This window comes from Sebastes umbrosus, chromosome 1 (genome assembly GCF_015220745.1).
Source record: "Sebastes umbrosus isolate fSebUmb1 chromosome 1, fSebUmb1.pri, whole genome shotgun sequence".
NCBI lineage: Eukaryota > Metazoa > Chordata > Actinopteri > Perciformes > Sebastidae > Sebastes > Sebastes umbrosus.
Genome location: NC_051269.1, coordinates 13,434,907 through 13,457,357, shown reverse-complemented (window position 1 = coordinate 13,457,357; position 22,451 = coordinate 13,434,907). Strand labels below are relative to the sequence as shown.

The 22,451-nt window shown below is 40.2% G+C and overlaps 1 protein-coding gene and 1 long non-coding RNA gene across 3 annotated transcripts in view; one reads left to right on the top strand and one right to left on the bottom strand.

Moving 5' to 3' along the window:
* col2a1b (collagen, type II, alpha 1b) overlaps positions 1–22,451 on the bottom strand; it is a 58,299-nt gene that overhangs the window by 2,303 nt on the left and 33,545 nt on the right. For both annotated transcript variants that reach the window (XM_037768681.1, XM_037768688.1), the window contains 27 exons: positions 20,925–21,023; positions 20,595–20,648; positions 20,069–20,122; positions 19,594–19,647; positions 19,422–19,475; positions 18,758–18,802; positions 18,563–18,661; positions 14,677–14,784; positions 14,509–14,562; positions 14,299–14,352; positions 14,043–14,096; positions 13,746–13,799; positions 10,887–10,994; positions 10,461–10,514; positions 10,293–10,346; positions 9,352–9,513; positions 6,971–7,078; positions 4,109–4,216; positions 3,774–3,827; positions 3,051–3,158; positions 2,524–2,577; positions 2,289–2,396; positions 1,890–1,943; positions 1,638–1,745; positions 1,040–1,328; positions 576–763; positions 127–369 (listed from right to left, as the gene is read on the bottom strand). In XM_037768681.1, coding sequence (XP_037624609.1) covers positions 127–369; positions 576–763; positions 1,040–1,328; positions 1,638–1,745; positions 1,890–1,943; positions 2,289–2,396; positions 2,524–2,577; positions 3,051–3,158; positions 3,774–3,827; positions 4,109–4,216; positions 6,971–7,078; positions 9,352–9,513; positions 10,293–10,346; positions 10,461–10,514; positions 10,887–10,994; positions 13,746–13,799; positions 14,043–14,096; positions 14,299–14,352; positions 14,509–14,562; positions 14,677–14,784; positions 18,563–18,661; positions 18,758–18,802; positions 19,422–19,475; positions 19,594–19,647; positions 20,069–20,122; positions 20,595–20,648; positions 20,925–21,023 — 2,583 coding nt within the window. The remainder of the gene's footprint in view (positions 1–126; positions 370–575; positions 764–1,039; positions 1,329–1,637; positions 1,746–1,889; positions 1,944–2,288; positions 2,397–2,523; positions 2,578–3,050; positions 3,159–3,773; positions 3,828–4,108; positions 4,217–6,970; positions 7,079–9,351; positions 9,514–10,292; positions 10,347–10,460; positions 10,515–10,886; positions 10,995–13,745; positions 13,800–14,042; positions 14,097–14,298; positions 14,353–14,508; positions 14,563–14,676; positions 14,785–18,562; positions 18,662–18,757; positions 18,803–19,421; positions 19,476–19,593; positions 19,648–20,068; positions 20,123–20,594; positions 20,649–20,924; positions 21,024–22,451) is intronic.
* On the top strand, positions 4,146–4,846 carry LOC119487672. The gene is made up of 2 exons (XR_005206758.1): positions 4,146–4,263; positions 4,745–4,846. It is a non-coding gene; the product is annotated as an uncharacterized LOC119487672 (long non-coding RNA).

Below are 22,451 nucleotides of genomic sequence, written 5' to 3'. Positions count from 1 at the left end.
CTGTCATGAAGGGAATCGTGAACAATTTTAATATCCATCTTTTGAGTTTCAGTGTATTATGTTCTGATTCAGTACATGCATGCACATTTACATGAAATATTGTCTGTTTGATCTGTCCAGTCTTACCGTGCAGCCGTCCTCCATCACGCTGTAGGTGAAGCGGCTGTTGCCCTCGGCTCTGATCTCCACGTCGTTGGAGCCCTGCAGCAGCACGGCCTTCTTCAGGTTGCCCGTCGAGGCGTCCATGTAGGCCACGCTGTTCTTACAGTGGTAGGTGATGTTCTGGGAAGCCTCGGTGGACAGCAGTCTCAGGAAAGTCATCTGAATGGCAGCAGTGTTGGCCGCCAGGCTGTCATCGCCGTAGCTGAACTGCATTGGGCCGCAGGTAAGGAAGAGGAAGTGAGAATAACAGTTAATGTCTCTGTTGCATGTTTTTTGATTATTTGAGCTGTTCCTCATGACGAGTAAAGATTATTGTTTTTTTTTAGTAATCTACACCCACTTATCATGTGCGGTACTAATAGTAAAGGAGGGTATGTTTCCGCTCAACTGATGAAAAACATGGTGACACTTACGTGGAATCCTCCGTTCATTGTCTCTCCGAACCAGATGTGTTTGCGGTCCTTGCTCTTGCTGGACCACCAGTTCTTGCGGGGGATGCTGGCAGGCTTGGATTTGACGCAGGACTCTCCTGTCTCCATGTTGCAGTAGACCTTGATTGCATCGATGGTGCAGCCCTGATTGGGATCAATCCAGTAGTCTCCTACAGGGAAAAATCACATCAGCTTCATATTATACACAGTCTTTGGCTGCATTAAAAGCTGATTGTTGCTGATTGATGTTGTGGAATATTGTGAAATTCTCAAAAACAGACTGTGAATCAGCCACATCCACACACTCCCAGGCTACTCAACCTATATTTAACCTACATTTTGACTCCTCCAAACTTGAGCTGCCAACGTGAAATGTCACCTAACTTTTGCCTACAGTACTTCTTCATCTCGCCCCAATTTGACCAATTCCCCTCGGTGTCACTCACCGTTCTTCCAGTCTGGGTGGCAGAGCTTCAGGTCTCTGCAGGTGCGAGCCGGGTTCTTCCTGGATCCCTCGGGGCTGCGGATGTTCTCAATCTGGTTGTTGAGGGATTTGAGCGTGGCGTCGACCTCGGCGTCGTGCTGACGGAGGTTTCCGGAGGCCTGGTCGGCCCTCATGTACCTGAGAGGATCGGGTCCCTTTTCGGTCTGACCCAGACCGGCGAAGGCAGACATGTCGATGCCAGGGCCGGGGGGACCAGGAGGACCGGGGGGTCCGTCGTTTCCAGCAGGACCCTAAGAGGAAAAGAAGAAAGATGGAAGGGTTACATTTGCCACTACACGGCATTTCTTTTTTTGGTAAAGTCATGGCTCCACTTGGGTAGTCTCGTTTCTTGCTAAAAAATGGTGGATTATTCTTCGTTTTGAATTCCTGAATACATAATTGGTCACGTGCATTTTAACATATGTGTAAGATTTTGTGCACAATGTTGGGTTGTAACTAATGGTAACACAAAAAACATTATTTGAGTCACATTTGCTGGCTAAAAGGTGCTTTTAGCCGGTTACACGAAGATCAATGTAACAGTTCTTGTGGATACTCACAGAGGGACCGGTGTCTCCACTGCGACCACGAGGTCCGGGGGGTCCAATGGGTCCTGGCAGACCATTTCCACCATCCTTTCCACCAGGGCCAACAGGTCCAGGTGGGCCCTATATACACACATGGAGATGTTGATGTTAAGCACTAAAGACACGGCATGTGAAGAAACGTATTTCATTAGAAATAATTCAAAGTGATATTCCAAAGTTTTTTTTTTTATAACAGCCAAGTATTTTGACAGAATAAGTACTCACTCTTTGTCCAGAAGGTCCAGTAGGTCCAGTAGCACCCTGGTCTCCTGATTGACCCTAAACACATAAAGATTACATTCATACATTAGGGCTTCTGCAGCGTTCACCAAGTTAAATTTAAGACCCTTTTAATACCACGTAGAACGCAATTTAGCAGCTGTTTCGCGGTCATACCGTCCAAAGTATGATGGAAAACCAGTGGCGACAATATGGCCTAGAATTATGTATTAATATATAATACCATAAATATATTTTGTTGTACTTCCCAGCACTATATAACAATAATTTCTAATGATATAATTAATAAAATGAATGCAGCCTGGATGTGGATATACGTAATACAGATATTGTGAACATAAAGGTGTGGACTTGGATAGATTTACATTAAATCTGAAAGCTTACCGGAGGTCCGGGGAGACCCTGCAGACCAGTGAAGCCTCTGTGTCCCTTCTGTCCTCGCTCACCAGACTCTCCAGCCTCACCCTTGTCACCGCGGGGTCCTTGGGGTCCCTGAGAACAAGTAATTAGGAAAAATGTTGCCATAGTGTAATGAATACAGAAGTTTTCACTTTATTTTATATAAATAATCAGAACTGTGTGTGCAGGTGTGTGTGTTCATGTTTAGAGAGGTACATACAGGCATTCCTCTGGCTCCAGCAGGTCCTGAAGGTCCAGAAGGTCCTTGTGCACCCTGTGAAATAAAAACAAAATAAAGTGTCGATGTTACAGTTCAAACAGAAATGAATGCTTTGAACAGACAGATCCCATTTACTGTCATATTATATGTTAACATTTATATGTGTTAAAATTAATTGTAAATGTTTGTGGATTGTTACAGTCGAACATGCACTGTATTTAAATGGTGCCATCATCTACCTCTATCACTTAATCTGTTCGACTGTAGCTTAAGAACAGAGTGCAGCTTTCCAAAAGCATCCAGGGAACCCTTAAGGTCAATGTCTTCTGGAGTAAAATTAAGATAATTTTGCAATAAGGTGCGTTTAAGGACCAAATTATATGTTTATTTTTAGCAGTAAAAAAATCCACCTTTTAGTAACAATGCTGCTCTTTACTAAACGATGAGAAACGAACTTCACTCTTGGAAAGAGAAATCATCGCTGTGTTTTATTTTTTAAAAGATAATGTGTTGTAGTTAATACTCACAGACTCTCCTCTGTCTCCCTGTTTGCCAGTGGGACCAACTGGGCCTGAAGCACCAGGAGCGCCCGGAGCACCAGGAGCACCAGCAGGACCAGTGGTACCACGTTCACCCTGCAGCACAGAGAGCACAACGACAGAAAGGTCAGTCAGGTGAGAAAATCGATGCATATACTGTACGGTAGCATCACTGCTGTCTACCTTTAGTCTGCGCTGTATTTAGAAAGGTTGCGATAATAAAAATAATAATGTGGAGAATATTTATTTCCTCTGTGCTTATACTTACTGTGTATGAATTCAGATATATAATGAAAAATAATAAAATAATGAAACTGGGTATTTGAATAAAAGGGTTTTTGCAATACCAAGTCCCCTATTTCAGTTTCAGATTCAAATGCATCAGTGTTGCATCAGAGTCTTGATTGGCTTCGCACATAAATAAATACTAATATTCAAGCTGTGTGGGGAAATTAGAAGTAATAGACTGAATGGAAACCCTCCGTACAGCAGGTTTATGTGATTTGAATTAGAAGTTGTTGTCAGCCAATCAGGGCGCGAATTTATTCCTGTCACTAATGCTATTCAAATTTCACCTTATTTGCAACACAGGAAGAATAAGAGCATAATCCTGAGCAATAGCATATTTATAAACTGACAACACAGAACAAGTACAGCATCCTATAACACAGAGGTTTTTACTCATGTGGCGTGATTGTGGGTTTTTCTCACCTTGACTCCAGTAGCACCATCTCTACCAGGAGGACCATCAGATCCAGAGTTGCCCTATCAGATGACAATATTAAGTGTTAATACGTTCCACCTCCACCAAGCCAGATGTCCTATTGAATACTAATCAGCTGCATAATGAACCCTGCTCCGACAAAACACATTGATTATACGGTGTGAACACAATGCAAATGTATACAACGCAAACAGCTGTGAATTTTAATCGACTCCAGACCGTCTCAGTCATAGCAGGATATGAATAGACTAAATACAACGTGGCAGGTGTGAATCCAGACACACACACACACACACATGCTGTGTGTTGCCCACTGTCTGACCTCTCTGCCAGGCTCTCCTGAAGGTCCAGTGAGTCCAGGTGGTCCAACAGGTCCAGGGGGTCCGCGGTCTCCGCTGCCACCAGCAGCTCCCTGCTTTCCGGGCTCACCCTGGGAGGAGAGAAGAGAAGAGGACTCATCATGTAATTTATCCTCTGGTCATTTAATAATTAAGTAAATCTATATTTGGTCTAAATTCCCAGTGAGTGTTTTTGGAAACACCACTTGAAGTCTTGAAGTTTAAACCAGATGTCCTCAGATGGAGATGACGACACGCTTTTATTTAAACATTTGGATTTGTTGCATTCTGTAAAATTAGCAGTAACTCTTGCCGTTAAGACCTGCTAAACTTATAATAACTATAACCTAACAGGACAGCTTGGAAATGTGACTAAATCCATTTGAGATGACAACAATGAAATTCTGTCAATTAAGGTTTTTGCACAGCCAGACTACAGCTTAAAAGCTCAGTTTTTGCTGCACATTTAAAGTCTGAAAACGACCACTTGGATGTTGAATTAGACCAGAAACCAAACCTTGTTAACAGCTGTGTTGCAGATATAAATGCAAATGTTTTTGCAACTGCTTGGCCTATTAATGTCCTCACATTTATTTAGAAACTGGTTTTGGTTTGGATAGGTTTGGATAAATTTCCAGTTTCGATCGATGAAATGAGCAACGGTTGACTCCAAACCACAACGTACTCAAATGGACAGAATCTCGATCCCAGTCGGATGTTCATCAGGTAAGAAAAGTTATTGACAAATTGACACCACACCCTTATATACCAATAGGCTGTTCTATATAAAATGCATATAATACTGTATAAAATGCAGCATGATTTTGCAACTGCTTGGCCTATAATCTCCTCCTCCGTTTAGAAACTGCTTTTGGTCAAATTGGAAGCAAAGACCAATCACAGCTCTGGGAACGGTGTGACTGTCGTGTTGGAAAGGTTCATGTTGCTGTCTTCATGATGGAGAAAAGGGTAACACTTCATTTTACAGCTCTGCAAATTTCATGGTAATTAGGTGATGATAAGCAAGTAACCTATTTGAATTTTTTTGGGAATTACTGCCAAATTACCTCAAAATTTACCTCAAAATTGATCAAAAATGACTTTAATATAAAAATGTAATAATTATAAGCTAAAATAGCATATAATCATTAAAATAGGGCCATCAGACACTTCTTATCAGGAAACAAATGTCACCATTGTGTGACTTATTGTCTACACAAATGTAACCTGGTAGCTAATGTCATGATTCAGGGAGTTTTATAAAGAAATTTCAAATAATTTATTTTCAAATTATTATCTATTTATCAGCAGACATGGAAATAAAGCATATCAATTAACTTTGTATTCTTTTCCTGGAAATGTATTAAATAAATGACCAGCTATTGGGAAATAGCGGAATATAGTATAATTACTGTATAGTTACCTACTTATTATCAACTAATTACCGTGAAATTTGCGGACCTGTAAAATGAGGTGTTACCGAGAAAACCATCAATTATCTATTTCCCAGCCCAATTTATCCCTGACCAAGCCAGATGATAATCGGTGACCTTTATCCTCACACTTTCTGAAAACTGACTTTGAATGAAAATTAACACATTTAAGGATAAAGAACATGACACAAAATTTTTCCTTGATCCAGAAATTATGGTATTACGACAGGCTCAAACTACAGAATGTGGTAAAAACTGCATCTACAGTTCAAACTTCACTCACTATTGAAAGCATATTCTCTGCTCGAACACATTCCTGGGTGAGTTTTGGCATCACCGCTACCTTATTGGCATCCCTTTCATGCGTACTGGATGAATAATTAATGGCAAGGACATGCCCACTGAGATGCTGTAAGTTGGGGACGTGGTTCGTGTCACATATCAAATAGCGTGAGGTGTAAGCAGGGGAGCCTTCTTGTCACATGTCGTACTGTACATCAAATAGAATCCGTTCACCAGGAGGAAAGTCGTGGCTGTGTGAGTCGTGACGTGACTGTGATCCAATTAGGCCACAGCCGACGGACAGTCCAGAGTCCGTCTGCGTCTACCTTCTCTTGTACTGAGTGACGTAGCATTAGGCATCGTGCTCTTAGGGCACATTCATGAGTATATATTTAGTTAACAACCTCTTTTGTTATTTCAGGTTAGCAGCTGGCAGCGTGTCACTTACTGCAGTGGAAGAGAAACCTCCCTTCAACCAAGAACCACTGCAGTAAGAGTCATAGTGCTGAAACACTTAGTTGATTGACAACAATTCTGATCAGCGGTTCATATTTTATGAAGCAAAAGAGTCTCTCAACTGTGAGGACTGGCTTCTTTTCTCCATTTTTACTATATTATATTATTGTGTTACTGGGCTGCAAATAATGATTATTTTCAGTGTCAATTAATCAATTAAACCAATTAAAAGACAAGCAAATAGACACATGTTTTCTTCAGTTGCAGAATTTCAAGATACAATCACATAAGATAAAGACAAGCAGCAAATACACACTATTAAGTAGCTGAAACTTGGGAATGACTTGAGTGATTAATCAATTATTAAAACAGTTGCTATAATAGTCTGCATATCAGTTGGATGGCTTGGGTCAATATTCTATTGATTAATCAACTAATTGTTTCAGCTCTATTATTGTGAATTGAAAATATTTCTACAAAACAAGCAATTTGAAGATGCCACCTTGGGCTCTGGGAAGTCTTTACTGGCATTTCTCACTATTTTCTGACATTTATAGACTAAATAAATAATCAACTAATTGTGTGGGGGAAAAAATCGATAAGGAAAATGACTGTAAGTTGCATCCCTAGTTTGCACATAACATTATTTGGTACATTATTTGGTATGTTACTTACAGAAGGTCCAGGCAGACCAGGGAAACCTCTCTCGCCACGCTGTCCGGGCAGACCGACGATACCGCGCATACCACCCAAACCCTGAGGACCTGAAGGACCGAGGGGACCCTGAGAGAGGAGGAAGGAGAGTAAAAATCAGTCAAACATTTTACAGTTGAAAATATAAACTTGTCAGTTCTCCCTGAGGACTGTTCTCGACTGTAACAGTGACACAACAGTTTCTAAATGTCCTCTCATTACTACATTATCTCTTGATAATGGATGCCGTATCCAATATAACTGTGATAAGCTAATACCAGGCGATACATCCCTCTGGTCAATTTATTGGTCAAGCTCAATACAAAACATAAAAAACTCATGTAGCCCGTAAAACAAAAATAGAGAGTTAAGCAAATACAAATAAATGATAAATAAAATACACTTAATTTAGTAGTTAAGCTTTTTTTTCTAGATCTGGCTTAAATATACACAATTTTATTTGATCATGATTTAGCATCTCTTGCCTATTTGCAATTATACCTTCTTAGATTACGCCACAAGTGTCAGACTTTATGTCCTTTCCACATCCAAATAATTATTTTATAGTACGCCAGTATTTAACGCATCTTAAAGGAATAGTTTAATATTTCGGGAAATATGCTTATTCACTCAATAGTATGTAAAGATGAAGCTACGGTCACCAGCCGGTTAGCTTAGCTTAGCACAAAGACTGAAAATGGTGGGAAACGGCTAGCCTGGCTCTGTTAGACGTTACAAAATCCACCTTCCAGCTCCTCTAAATCTCACTGATAAACATGTTATATACCGATTATTTAATTCGTACAAAATCAGAAGTGTAAAAACGATAATTTATGGTTTTAAGGTTTTTAAGTTTTAAAGTTCGTCTGAAATCACATACTATGTACTACATACCCAATATGAGTACTTTCGTTCAACATACTTCTGTGTGAATAAACAGTAGCATGTATCTTTTCGGACGCACTGAGCAGTAATTTACGTCGTCGCTTCCTGAGAGCCTCCTTGACGGTTGGAGACGTGTAACCATGGTAACCCGTACCAACCTCATGCGACCAGTTTGTGAGAATCAAAGTCTGAACTAATTTAAAAACTTTATTGCAATTAGCAAAGTGAAATCTTTCTAAATTGAAGTGTTATTGATGTTACAGAGCTGTCCGTCAACATTTGTTATGAACGTTGTCGTCACTACCGAATTGCATTGTGGGATATTCATTCCAGCGTAGTGTCCAGCGTTGCATACTGTAATATTTCAACGGAAATAGTACTAAATTTGTGTGCTGTTGGTTTCGGACATATTAAAAAATCGCACATACTGTTTTAGCGTACTAAGAGCATGTATGTAATTTTGAACACAACCTATGTCATGGTCGGGAGCAGTGACTTCCTGGAGTTTTGTCGTCACACTGACGGTTGCCATGCAACCAGCAGAAACTTCTTGAAGTCACCAAGTATAATTGTTGACATGTGTTCGATACAATGCAAAGCTAGCCAACTGTATATTTGTGTTTTAGCAAGTTTTCTCGTCTTTCTTTTGTGTTTCGTTCATTCTGTTTCTTTACTTGATTTAATATCTCATGTCATTTTCTCCACCTGAGATTTCACAACTCCCAACTGCAGCAGCACAGATCAACACTGATCTCTCCGTCACCTTTCTGGTCTACTTCATCTGACTGCACCACCGCAATCCAGTCTGCCACATGTCCTGCGGTGCAACAGTGAAAGCTCCCATGCTCACAATGAACTCTAAGTGACACCTGAGACGTGATCGTTGATGTGTTGATACACGGTTCAAGATTTCATACATGTAATCTATAGATGGGCAGGGTGTCGACGCCGCGGCTATATCTTTATGTTTGAGTATACAATCTTCTGTGATATATCATTATTCTGACAGGGCTCGTCTTGTGTTTATGATGTGTGTGTGTGTGAGTGTAGGCGAGGTAAAAGCCCGAGGTCCTGTCATTAGTCTGTCACTGGGCTGGTGCTGCCCTGTGCTGTCAGATGTCTTGGTCTGCTATTACAGACAGTGATGGACACTGACAGCTCTGTGTAATGGAGAGTGTGTTCTGCCGCTGTCCATTACCGGTGAAATAGGCTCTTTGGGGGCCGAGCTACGTAAAAGTCGACAGAAATGCAGAAAAACAAACATCTTCTTCTCTCTATAATGGACACCTGTGTTCACCTTGACGGTGTTCAAGGAGATGTGCCGTCTGGACAGAAAGAGAGAGAGTGGCTAAATCTGTGGGTGCTGGAGGGACTGGAGTGGTATTTCAAGCGTCGCAAGGTCAAGACAGATTATGTAAAAGCACAGAAGTGTCTTGAGTGTTATACGGAGGAATATGATTAAAGGATGACAAACTCACAGGAGGTCCGTCCTCTCCGGCGTCTCCCTTCTCTCCAGGAGTCCCAGCAGGACCGCGGAGCCCAGCGTCACCCTGTCGGCCTGGGGGTCCACCGTCTCCCCTCACACCCTTGGGTCCATCTTTACCGGCAGGGCCAGCAGGACCAGCGGGTCCAGGGTTACCCTAGAACATGTGAAGAGGATAACTTAAAACACACCAAATGAAATGACATGCATGAAATAACATTACATTGTGCACCCATTTATATGCAAACATTGTGTTTCCAGAGCCTGCAGAATTATTGAAACACAGAACATGTGAGGAGGATGACTTAACATACACCAAATGAAATGACGTGCATGAAATAACATTAAGTTGTGCACCCATTTATATGCAAACATTGTGTTTCCAGAGCCTGCAGAATTATTGAAACACAGATGTCTTATTATTTTAATGAACCTCCTTAAAATAGTTTTAATAACACATATCTCGCATTAGCAGTCTTACAGGATCAGACTTGTTTTTCACAGTATTTTGCGCCTCCCACTCCCCCTGTGTCAGACATACTGTTTTGGTGGTGTGAAGGTGCTAAAACTGTAGGAATGAATGCTCTACAGGTGCAAATTAAAAAGGCTTATGGTGACAATAAGTCAGATGGCATTTGAGAAAACATTCCTGTATCTGTTCGGCTGCACCTTGCTTGTAAAACATGAATTAAACCCAATTTCTTCTTTCCTCATGCCCAACTTCATTTGGTGACTGCATAATGAATCTACTTTCTCCACGGTAAATAATTAAAGTTGCGTTTAGTTTATTTATTCTAGAAGTCTGTGTAAAAATATGGTAGACTAACAGGCAAACAATTTAAAAATATCTTACAATATCAGTGTCATATATATATTTATCTATTTTTTTTTTTGATGGTGATGGACCAGCCAGGTCGGGTGTAGTTGTGAACTTACGTTGGGACCAGGAGGTCCGACTCGGCCAGCAGCTCCAGGGAAACCAGTAGCACCCTGAAAGAGAAAGGTTAAATTAGACAAAACCAGAAATAATCCAACAAAATGTGCTACTGTGAGACAAAAATAAAACACTGCCAAAGAATGAGATATTTCCAAAAGGTCACTTACAGGAGGTCCCTGAGCACCACGAGCACCTTTAGGTCCAAAAACACCGGTAGGACCCTGCAACAGAAATCATACTCTGCATTACTACATTACTATTTTATGTTTTATAAATAATTCATCCAAAACACTTTCAGTTGTTGTTTGAATCAGTTTGATTCAGTGGGGGGGGGTTTGTCTGCCTCAGCTACTTTTTATTCTGCCTGCTGTGGCACAGTCACTGACCTTCGTCCTGACTTGTCTCCACCTCACGACACACAACAACAAAGAGGAATTTTCTGCCAATTTGAGCGTAGATAACATTTTTCTCTTCTCATAAAATAATGTTTTTGATTGTTAAAAATCAAACTACGCTATAGGCTGTAAACATCCACGGTTTTGGGATAACCCCTCATTATTAATGGCTTAGGCAAAGTCCAGAAAAACACCCACTGTAGGTCCATGGGCACCGGAGGGTCCTTGGGGTCCGGGGGCACCAGCGTCACCCTTCTGTCCAGATTCTCCCTGCTCTCCCTTGATTCCTGGCTGACCGTCAGAACCCTGAAATGAAAAGACAGAAACAGTTGAATGAATGAAATATGTCCGCCACTAACACAGCAAATGTTCATATTTGTGAACGAGTGATTTGTTTAAAATTGAATACGGTGCTTCTTGATTCCTTAAAACAGGGTCGGCTCTAGCCCTTTTGGTGCCCTAGGCGAGATTCAGATTTGGAGCCCCCCATAGGTGCCATAGGCTGCAGCGCCGCTCTAGGGTTACGGTTAGGGTTCAACCCCACAGAACCCTAACCCTAACCCCGTAAACCACAACACACATCAGGAATCACAATGGTTTTAAGACAAAAATTTAATTTTTTATTTTCCTAAATAACTGTATTTATTATAATATAAATAGCAATTGGTTCCTGATGTTGTTGGTCTAAAAGTGTTTAGTCAGTTTCACTACAATATACACTTTTATTAACAAATAAGTGCGGCCGGGCAGATGAAAAAGTTTGAGAAAGGGAGTTACAGGGGTGAAAAGTGCATTTCTTTCTTTCTTTCTTTATTTGTTCATTTGTTAACTCAATGCAGAAAATGAGGAAGGTCGCCCACCGGCATTTATTTTTTAATTTTTTAAATTTTTTTATAGTGTGACTAGCGCCCCCCAGAAGGTGGTGCCCTAGGCGACCCATGCCTTAAGCCAGCCCTGCCCTAAAACAAATTTGGTTAAAGGGGAACTCCACTGATTTTACACATAAAGATCAGTTTACTAGTCGTTGTTAGTACTACTCAGCCTGTGAAAACAATAATATAAAGTCTTTTATGGCTCTGATGGTATTGAGTTGCATTATTGGAAATGTAGGATCCAGCATTTTTGGAGCTTGACCTATACTAAGAACTAAAAGTGAGGCTATCTTATTTTCTGCTGCTTTTTTAATTGTTTTAATGTGCATCTTACATGCCTCCCAACTTTGTGGAGGTGCAATACTAAATCGCTTGAGTTTCCCTTTAAGGCGGAGAAAGCATATAAAAAATGTCAATTAAGGCAAGATACATTACTACCCTTAAATTTACTCATCTTCACTGAAGAATTTAACTCTCAGATACAAACAAAAATGTGACTTTTAATGTGAGACTATGCAACTTTTGAAAAAAGAAATAGATTATTTTTTTATCATAAATAAAAAGTTGAATTTATGAGCAATAAAACACACTCATGCTCAGTTTATTACACTCAGGGTTTGACCATACTTCTTGCGTGACCAGGAGCTTATAGTGGCTAATGTTAGCAGATTTTAAATAGATAAAGTTGTATAACTGCTATTACTGAGTCAGTTCACTGATGGTATGACTCTTCTCTGCTAGTGCTGCTGTTGCACTACATTTTAGCATTTACAGTTGTTGTGTAATTGTCACTTGTGGCCACAGCGATGTTCAGCAAAGGTTACTTGATTTAATGTAGCAGTTGTTTACGATCGAGGAAATATAAATAAATGAGTTTTATTTCACTTTTCTTTTTTTCATGATTTTTCTTTCACACAAAACATGATTGAGATTGTGACTGCTTCAACAGCTACTAAAAGTCTAGAAGTGTGTGACAACAACATATTTAATATGGGCTGCTGATGTTTTATGTAGCATCCATGTCTGTTTTCAGTATGTCTGTGTGGTGACGAGCTGTGATGTTACCGTCTTTGAACTGTGAACCAAAAAAAGATTTAGACACCTTGTACTGTTATTCATCCTGACATAAATTCAATAATTAATCATAGTGCAACCTAGAAAGAAAAAAAAAGTATGATGAATTGTGTTGTCACAAATATATTGACGAAAATCCACTTGGAAGGATGCGCCTTATTAAAAACATTTATTTGATGTCTGCCTGGAGTCTTTGGGAGGAACTAAATGGATGAGTGATACAAAGACTTCCGACTCTCTGTTCACACTAATTTCTCTCCACAGAGTAAAACAGTGACAAGACGACATGTGTCAAGATACAAAATGGTTCACAGAGGCCTAAAGCAGAGGTGATGACAAGTAGATATCCAAGTGTTTCAGATAATAGTAACGGACAGACTGATGTCAGGTTGATGTCTGCAGTCTCTTTTGGCTGGAGGCTCATTTTCCAGGTAAAAAATTAAGTTTTTTTTATCATTTTCTTTAATCTAGAGAATAAAATAACCACATTGCAACTTTATTTGAACTTTATCTGCTGTATATATATTTTGCTTTAATCAGATCCTTTAATTAGATCTTTTTTCATTTTCAATATTGGAGGAGTTCATACTGGCTGCACTTAATATTTTACTAACTAACTTTGTGTTACTTTGTGTTTTTAAAAGTGTACTACTTTTTGTATTTTAGGTTAAATGTATTTGGATTCTAACTGGATTTACAATACATATACTGCACTAAGTGTTATTTAATCATATTTAAAAAGCCAAGCTGTTGGTTTGATGCTATTTCTTATTTTCTGTCCTTCACATAGTTTCACTTAAAGGTCACAAAAGGTGAGGCGGTTGATGATGAATGCTCTTTAAATTATTTGTAAAATTCCCTTAACTCAGAGTTATTATAAATATTTAGGACTGAATCTAAAGAGAGATTACAAGAGAACTACATTATATTTACTAAAAAAAACAAAACAATATTTCTTGCTGTAACTGTCTTAACCTTGCCAGCATGTCCAAACCAAGAACAAGACTAGGCCATAGACTACATGTCCTGACATTTAGCTTATGGCCCTGGAGTCATGCTCTTAAGACCTCTGCAGAGCTTCGTGCTGGTCCATGTTGTTATTGTTACTTACAGGGGGTCCAGCAAATCCAGCAGGCCCAGGAGGTCCAGTCTCACCCCTGTCACCCTGAAAGAGGAAGGAAGAGAGGCAACAAACACTCAGACGTCAGTTCAGTCTAAAAATGTCAACATAGACAGCTACTTTTATAAATCTATCATCTTTAATCTTTTGGCTATAAAGCAAAAACTGTTCAATAATGTTTCATTGTTGTATATCAAAAAAAAAAATCCTCTTTCAATCTTTATTTACGTAGACAACGGCATCCCCGTTTTAGGAATGAATTGATACTGGTTGAGCTGTGACACTTACAGGAGCACCGCGGGTACCAGGAGCTCCAGAAGGACCAGAGGGACCAGATTCACCCTGTGAGAGAAAACACAGTAGCATCAGCAACATGCACACTGAGCTATGAACAGTGGCTTCAGATAGATGTTTAAAACGATGCACAAATAAATACAGAAATCCTACAAACTTAGACAACAAAACTTTCAACTCAACACCATGTAAATATTATAGTGACAACTTGCCAATAAATATACAGTAAATGCAGTTATATAACACACACCTTCTCGCCGTTGGGACCACCAGGACCAGGAGGACCAATGGGACCAGTAAGACCCTGCGACAGGAAACAGCAAAAGAGTGTAAAGACTTGGAAAAGTTTTAACTGACATGATAATTTTGTTTTGAAGAATCTGCCCTGAAGAATTTTTTTACTTTTTCAACACCAACAATGTATTGTTCATGAAAAACAACATGGATTACAATCACTCACTCTTCCACCGTCTTTGCCGGAAGCACCCTCGGGTCCTTTCTCTCCAAGGTCACCCTATGGAAATATAAATACAAGTCAGTCACCTGACAGGGGTATAGGCGGAATGTCACAATACATATTAAATGTATACATATTCAGTCATTAACACTTTGTTCCTTCATGGCTTACTCTGTCTCCTTTGGGTCCAGGAATGCCAGCACCTCCTCTCTCTCCAGGCATACCCTGCAGTCCGGGGGGTCCCTGAGCTCCACCGGCTCCACCAGGTCCAATGGCTCCCTGTTATGGAGCAGAAATGAATGAAGAGAATGTCATGCAGAGACAGCAGACAAACAAAGATACTTCAGGGTCTTTGTTTTCTGAATAACTGTGTGTAAGCACCTGCTACAGATGTGTGAGAATGCCATACTGTTTTGAGACTTTGGGTCATGTCTATTAGCGGTAACCTGCAAATTGCAAAAACTTGCTGCCCGACACCCTATCTTAACCTTAACCATTCGAGGTTGATGCCTAACCTTAACCATCTTGCGAGAGTTTCGCAATTTGCGTGTTACCTTCTAGACACAACCCAGACTTTGCGTTTATTTATACAAACAGAAAAATGGTGCCGTCGCAGAGTGAGAAGTTATTCAACAAAAGAGACACACGGACATCTTTGTTTAGTCATACTCTGTTCAAGGTGCCCAGAGGATAGAAATAGACAGCTCAGTTCAGTATTATTCACCTGACAGACGTTCAGTTGCTGGATTAAAATAACCGTTGCTGACCAAATGTAATTCATTAAAGGAACAGTGTGTAGGATTTAGTGGCATCTAGCGGTGAGCTTGCAACTTAATGTCCCTCCGCTCACTACTTCCTTTCCAAGCGTGTTGGAGAACTACGGTGGTCTTCAGGTAATGTAAAAATGCAAAAGGGTCTCTTGAGAGTCAGTGTTTGGTTTGTCTGTTCTGTAGAAACATGATGGAGCAACATGGCGGACTCCGTGAAGAGGACCCGCTCCCTATGTAGATATGAAGGGCTCATTCTAAGCAAACAAAATCACAATGATTCTTAGTTTCAGATGATAATACACTAATGAAAACATAGTTACGAATAATATATTCCATTTCTGCTAATAGATCCCCCAAAATGTTACACACTGTTCCTTTAACTACACAATGCATGCTCCCCTCGGAGAGTAATGCTCCCCTTAATGCCTAAAGAATGAACTCGTCAACTAATTAGTTGAACAATGTTAGATGTAAAAAATATCTCAAATATGTTTCTTTTGATTTGACATTTCATTCTGTATTTTAAGTATAAATTATTCCACATTATCAAAGCCAAGATAATAGAGGGAAATTCAGGCTTTGATTTAATTTTAAGTGGCTCCAGCAGGCCCATTCCTGGTCAGGAGTTGTCAGGCTTATCAGCAGTGTCTTCTGCTGCAGCCCCAGACTGTAGAGCAGACACCAGCTGCGTTTCTCTAGTCATTAACTCGTAACCACAGGGCTCATACAGCCTTCATGTTGGCTGTGAATACGTTCAAACTGGATTTTACTTAAGGGGACAAATGTACAATTTGTTTCTCACAACGATTCATTCTGTATCTTTCTCAGAATGGAACTTCACAAACCATCTGCCCGTCCCCCCATCGCCATCGACATCACGTCAGCTCTATATAATCCCCATCCTCTCTATCCCCTACTGTCTGACCTTAAGGGAAGAAAACCTATGAACTGGGATTAAAATCTGACCAGATAACAAACCAAAAGTGGGAATTGCAGCCGCTGTGAGCTCTTCCACTATAGCTACCCTCAGTGCAGTTGTGACGACTCACTGCAGTAACTGGAATATGTTGATGGCTGATAAGTGACTTGGTTGGAAATATGCTGAGAATAATGTAGAGAAAATCTGATTTCTCTTTCAAATACTCACATTTTATGAATTCACTTAATGGAGTATTTGAATGCAGGTAAAGAGTGTTGAATCGTGCAGATAGAAAACTCAGGAATCCATTGGTACCAACCATGTCATACTATCGTGTCACAAAGGAGGCTAAATAACGCTCCAAACTTATGCTAAATTTTGGCGAGGAAAAACTGGCATGGCCATTTTCAAGTTCTGTAATGCTTCGCTAATTGCTTTGCACACTCAGCCACTGAAATCCTACAACAAGCCTTTGACAAATTGTAAGATGCACTTTTTAATTTGAAATTAGTCCTAGGCTAAATATTGTGGACAATAGTTTGCATATTATCACTCTGAATGGACATAATATTGAGAGGGCCTGTGAGTGTAAATATCTTGGTATCTCTTTGAATCAAAAAGTTATGTTTAAATTTCACATTAAAACACTTGTCAGCAAGCTACGACCAAAAAATGGATATACAGTATGTACTGAAACAGAGCTAATTTTCCTATGCTCAGTAGGAAGCGGATAATTGAGGCTGTCTTCTTGTCTGTCTTGGATTATGGTGATGTTATCTATTTACACGCCTCTGCCTCCACTCTTACAATAAACTTCACTCAACTCCACCCTAAGATTTATTAGCGGTGACAGTTATTCTACTCATCATTCATCTTGTATGAAAACAATGGGTGGGCCTCTCCAACAGTAAGACATGACAGACATTAGTTTCTATTACTTTATAAAGCTCTTAATGGCAACTTGCCATCATAAGGTAGTCCTACAGTCGCTATTTGACTCGTTCAAATGATTGGCTAATGCTTGAAGTGCGGTATGCAAAAAATACATTTGGGAAAACTGCTTTTAGTTTTTGTTCTGCACACTCATGCAACACTCTTTAAAACTTAACACAATTGTACCTAAAGGTCAATTTAAAGTCTTGATTACAAACTACTCCGCTCTTGAATGTAACTGTTTTAACTATGTTCTCTTGTTGTCTCGTTGTTTTCTCATTAATTATTACCAGCTGCGACGCTGGCATTGTTCTCACCTTGTGTGTCATCATGGCAAAATGTGGTCTTGGAGATTGTTCTGCGTACAGATATTGTCACCTTGATAGTGTTGCAACTGTGCAAGATGCACTCATGAAACTTTACAGGTCCCAGGAATTGGGGATGGGGCCATTGGCCCCCTCACTTTACGCCCTGTCCCAATTTGGCATCGTGGCTGATGTGATCCCATTGCAAGATGATCTCTAGGTTTTTTTTGTGTATTTATTCTGTTTTAAATATACTCTTGACATTGCCTCATTGAAAATGAGGGAATGCCCTCAATGATTCCTCGGGATTTAAATAAAGGATGAATGAATGAATGAATGAATGAATCCAGACGTGTGTATGGCTTGTAGGCACGTATATACTTAATATTTTTTCCTAATTAAAAAAAAACCTTTTCAGCAGCATTTGTAGGGTCAGGAGATGGGGAGTGACATGCAGCGAAGGTCCAGAATTGAACCGGGGGCGTTTTAGTTCGTAGTCAGTGCCCGTAGTAGAAGTAAGTAGACATTGTTTTGTTTTACAAAGCGATGTCTACTTAGCACACGTTGCATAATGCCCACTAGTTGTGACCAGTTCAACATAACAGTGGCTGTTGCTTAATATTTATATTTTCTTGAGTCCTGAAAAAAAAAATTGAGGTGAATCTGAAAAGAATAAGCATAACTTATTTATCTGCTGTCCACTCCTGTTAATCATCTTGTGATCCCTCAGACACTCCAAGATGAATGCACTTTTATAAAACATGACGTTTACCTTCAGGAAAACTGATGTGCTATTTCATACAGCAAACATATAGACTGACATGTAGACTGTCATCTACTAACTAACAATCATAAGACAAGATATGTCAAGGTCTGGGTGGCTTACCATCTCAAATAAACAATTTTTGTTGGGGAAAACAGTGGATGTGTACAACACAGCTCAACTCACAAACACCTGAGGTTATTATTATTTAATATCATGCTCACATTAATGTGTAGCTGCTGCATGTGATAAGAGCGTACTGGCGGTAGTACCACGGTAGAAAATCTGCCAGTGGTATTAGTGCACCTCAGGCGATAAAGTTTGATATTGTGTTTCCTCCTGGTTTTAGACCAAACGCTGGACTCACCTTGGGCCCGTCAGTTCCAGGAGTTCCAGGCAGACCTCGAGGTCCCTGCAGACCCTGAGAGCCAGCAGCTCCTCTCTCTCCGGGGAAACCACGCTCTCCCTGAACGGCGACACAGCGACAATCAGACAATCAGCGGCACGTCTGACAATCAGTAATTCAAACAGAAGCAAAGTTGAATACAGACTGTCAACTTACTCTGGGTCCAGTAGCACCAGCAGCTCCACCCTCTCCAGGAACACCCTTAACAGAGAAAAGAAAAGATATACAGGATCAGTATATGACAAATCAAGACATGAAGTACAAGAAGTACTACTGTGACTACTACTTAGTCTAGACTGAGTTACAGCAGAGGCGGTGAGAGGTGGATATTTAAAGGATGTATTAAGTTTAAAAACACATATTAAAGATAACATGAACCTGGTTGTAAACATCTTAATGCTGCACTTTTCCATTCACAGTGATACAGACATGATATGAACGGTAAGATGGCTATTTAATATCAAAATGCTTTTACAGTATGAAACGAAATTGCAGCTATCCTCAGAGTTCATTGTTTAATTCATCTCAGAATAGATCTGGAAGAAAATGTTCAGCATCACTGAAATGGTGGAGCAAAGAACTGATTCCTAATAATTTGTATTTAACCGTTATTTGTTTATATACCTGTTCTTTTACAGCAATGCCCTGTTAACAGTTTAGTAGAAAAATAGTAGCGCTGTCAGGGCTGGGAGTAAAGGAACCGCCGTATTGTGAAGTATGACACCATGACAGAACAGTATATTAGTACAGAACTAGTATTTCCACTGAGTTTATGTGACTTTATAAGAAATATTTCACCAAAAAAAAAAGGTGCACTCACCTGGTCACCAGGCTTGCCTCCCTCACCAGGGGGGCCAGGAGGTCCAGGCAGACCCTGAGCACAGACAAAAAGGTTGATTTTAGTACAGCCATAGTTAGAGAAACAGCTGCATTCATACATAAACTTTATATAAAAGGCAATTTCAGGTAAAAGTTTGAGCAGACAGACTCACCTGGAAACCTGAAGGACCAGGCTGTCCTTGTTCTCCTCTCTCTCCAGCAACGCCCTAAACACATAATTCATAACCCATAATCACAATCAACTTCTATCATACACTACAATACACTTTGATGTTTAAGAGGGTGGGAACATTTTGCTAAATGTGTCATTCTCTGAGATCAGTACACAACGTAGGGATCATTTTGGGCTTTTTTTTACATGTTTAGCAAGCTTTCTTTTGTTTAGCGCCATGAATCACAGACTTCAAAACAAGCTGAAAGTCTGTGTCTCAGTGATGCCACATCGTACAATGTCCAGACATTTTGTGTCTAGGACTCTTTTTTTCCCCGCCAGACAGAGCTATCGTCGAGGCAGTCTGGGAAATGGAGATACCGAGGGTTGCTTCTAAGTGCAGACGGAGAAAAGGGGAAAGATAATATCAGTGTTGAAGCTATATGGAGTGGGATGGGGGAGATAGAGATACGTACGGCGGGGCCGGGGGGTCCACTAGGGCCGGTTTCTCCATCTTTGCCAGGCAGACCCTGAGTAGTGGAAGGAAGAGAGAGGGGAGGAGGGAGTGGAAGCAGGACAAATAGATAGACATCAACAGTTAAGCCAAAGGTGATGCTATTAACTCGATAGACATCTGATAATTGAGCTTCTCATGTGGACGCTCAACTACACAAATAAAAGTGGATCAATGGTGAGTCACAGTAGAATACAAAAACTACCCACTGAAAATAGGTTTAATAGTTTGGACATTATAATAATAATGAACACTTAGTGTCTTCTTTCTATTGTATATTCCAAAACAGATATTTTTTATGTTATGTACCTGATTCATTCATGATTTATATGTATGTATATTTTGAAATCAGTGTGTCCAATAATATATTTGGAAACATGGTGATATCAGCTGAATGATTTTTGTATTTTTATTAAATAACAGTACATATAAGACCCATTGGGATGACTCCAGTATGTTATTAAAAGCAGAAAACATGAATAACTTACTCTCAGACCAGCAGCTCCTCCCAGTCCTTTCTCTCCAGACTTGCCAGGCTCACCCTAATCACAACAGAAACAAAATGCAGCAGTTAGTCACAGAGATTCGCTCAGTCCTGCATCTATTTTGAGAGGAGAGCGGGTTGAATGTGATGGTGGACATCAAAAGTGGCATACAACTCTTCAGCAGTACTCCAGGTGTTGTTGAATGTGTCTATTCTTGATTCAGGGACTTATTTTGGCTCAAAATCTATTATGTTGAAACAGGTTGTCCCATATAGATAACACCTTTATCTTGTTTACGCATTTACAGTTTATTCTTTTTGTATGATTACTCACAGATGCTCCCTTTGGTCCGGGGAATCCCATGACGCCAGGCTGTCCGCGGGCTCCCTGTGGGCCGGGGGGTCCTGGGCGACCGTCCTCACCAGAAGCTCCCTGGTCAAGTAAAGTCATGTTAATTTATTTACAGAGCACATTTAAGAACTATAAATGATGACCACCGTGCTTTACAGAGAAATCCAATTAGATAATCTAAGTAGTGCGGAACCTCTGTACTTAATGATGCCATCAAATTGAACTTGTGAGCTTGTGTTTGCAACATGGGAAGTCATGTACACAATATGCTTGGTGTTCAAGTGGTTAAGTCATGAGTATACCGATGCTAAGCAACGGCAATATTAACGTTACTGTCACGCTCACCAAGGCCTCCGCCATTTCCGACATCAACAAACACGTCACAACTCGTGAACTCGGAGCTTTCAGGAACTTTCCGCTTACGAGGTTGCGAATACCACAAGAGGGGGGCGTTCATATGGACTAGTCTCCTGAACACGGTAAACACGACCCCATTTTAACGCACCATATGTTACACCACTTTCGGTGTGGCGTAACTTAACGACAGTCTTTTCCTAAACCTAACTAAGTAGTTTTGTTACGTAAACCTAACTAAGTTGATCTTTTCCTAAAACTAACAAAGTTGTTTCCTGTAAAGAATGAAATGAAAGTTTATTTTGAAAAGATTGGAGCGGAAATTGACGCTGGACATTCGTATGAAAACGCACGAAAAATGAGGAATAACTTTTCATGAGATATCACATGAACCGTTGAGAATACGTCGGGTCATGATAACATTTGTGAAGAGTAAAAAGCAGCTGTTAAATGATGAGGCGGATAGTGAGCTGTAATAAGGGCCAGCCATGGACAAGCCAATCACACTTGGATTTAGACGGGGGATGTGGAGTGGAGTGGAGAGGAGTAATTGGGTGTGGAGGAAGTGTGGGGTCTAGCAGAGAAATGTCCAGCATGGCCCCAGGATACGCAACAGTTACTCAATTTGTTGAAATGTTCATTGCTCCTAAATAAACCCCACAGGGGTAAACTAGGAAAGCCAGGAAGCGAATAAATAGCTGATATATAAATAATCCCTCAATCATAATCAGTCTGATCATATGCCAGTCAGTCACAAAATTAACAGCCTAATCTGTGAATAAACCAGAATGTTTTAAATGAAACACAGCAAACGTGAACATAATGTTCATGTAGCCAACATGAAAAATATGAAAAAATGCAGCACTAATTTTCATGTCAGTGTTTAAAATTTAACGAAAAATGTAGGTATGCACTGTACGATGTATGAATCATACAGTGTCATACAGCTTTGTAGACGACTTGACCGTCTACATGAGGAACCAATCAATTGAAAGAGTGAAGAGTTTTGGCGTAAACACTTTAACAGGACTTTCCATTTCCTTTCAGTTAACAAATAATGAACAATGGGAGCCTGTCAAGCGAACTCAGGCCCAAGTGGAGTTGAGAACAATCTACAATCAATCTACAGTGAGTGAGACTCTGTCACTCTAAAAA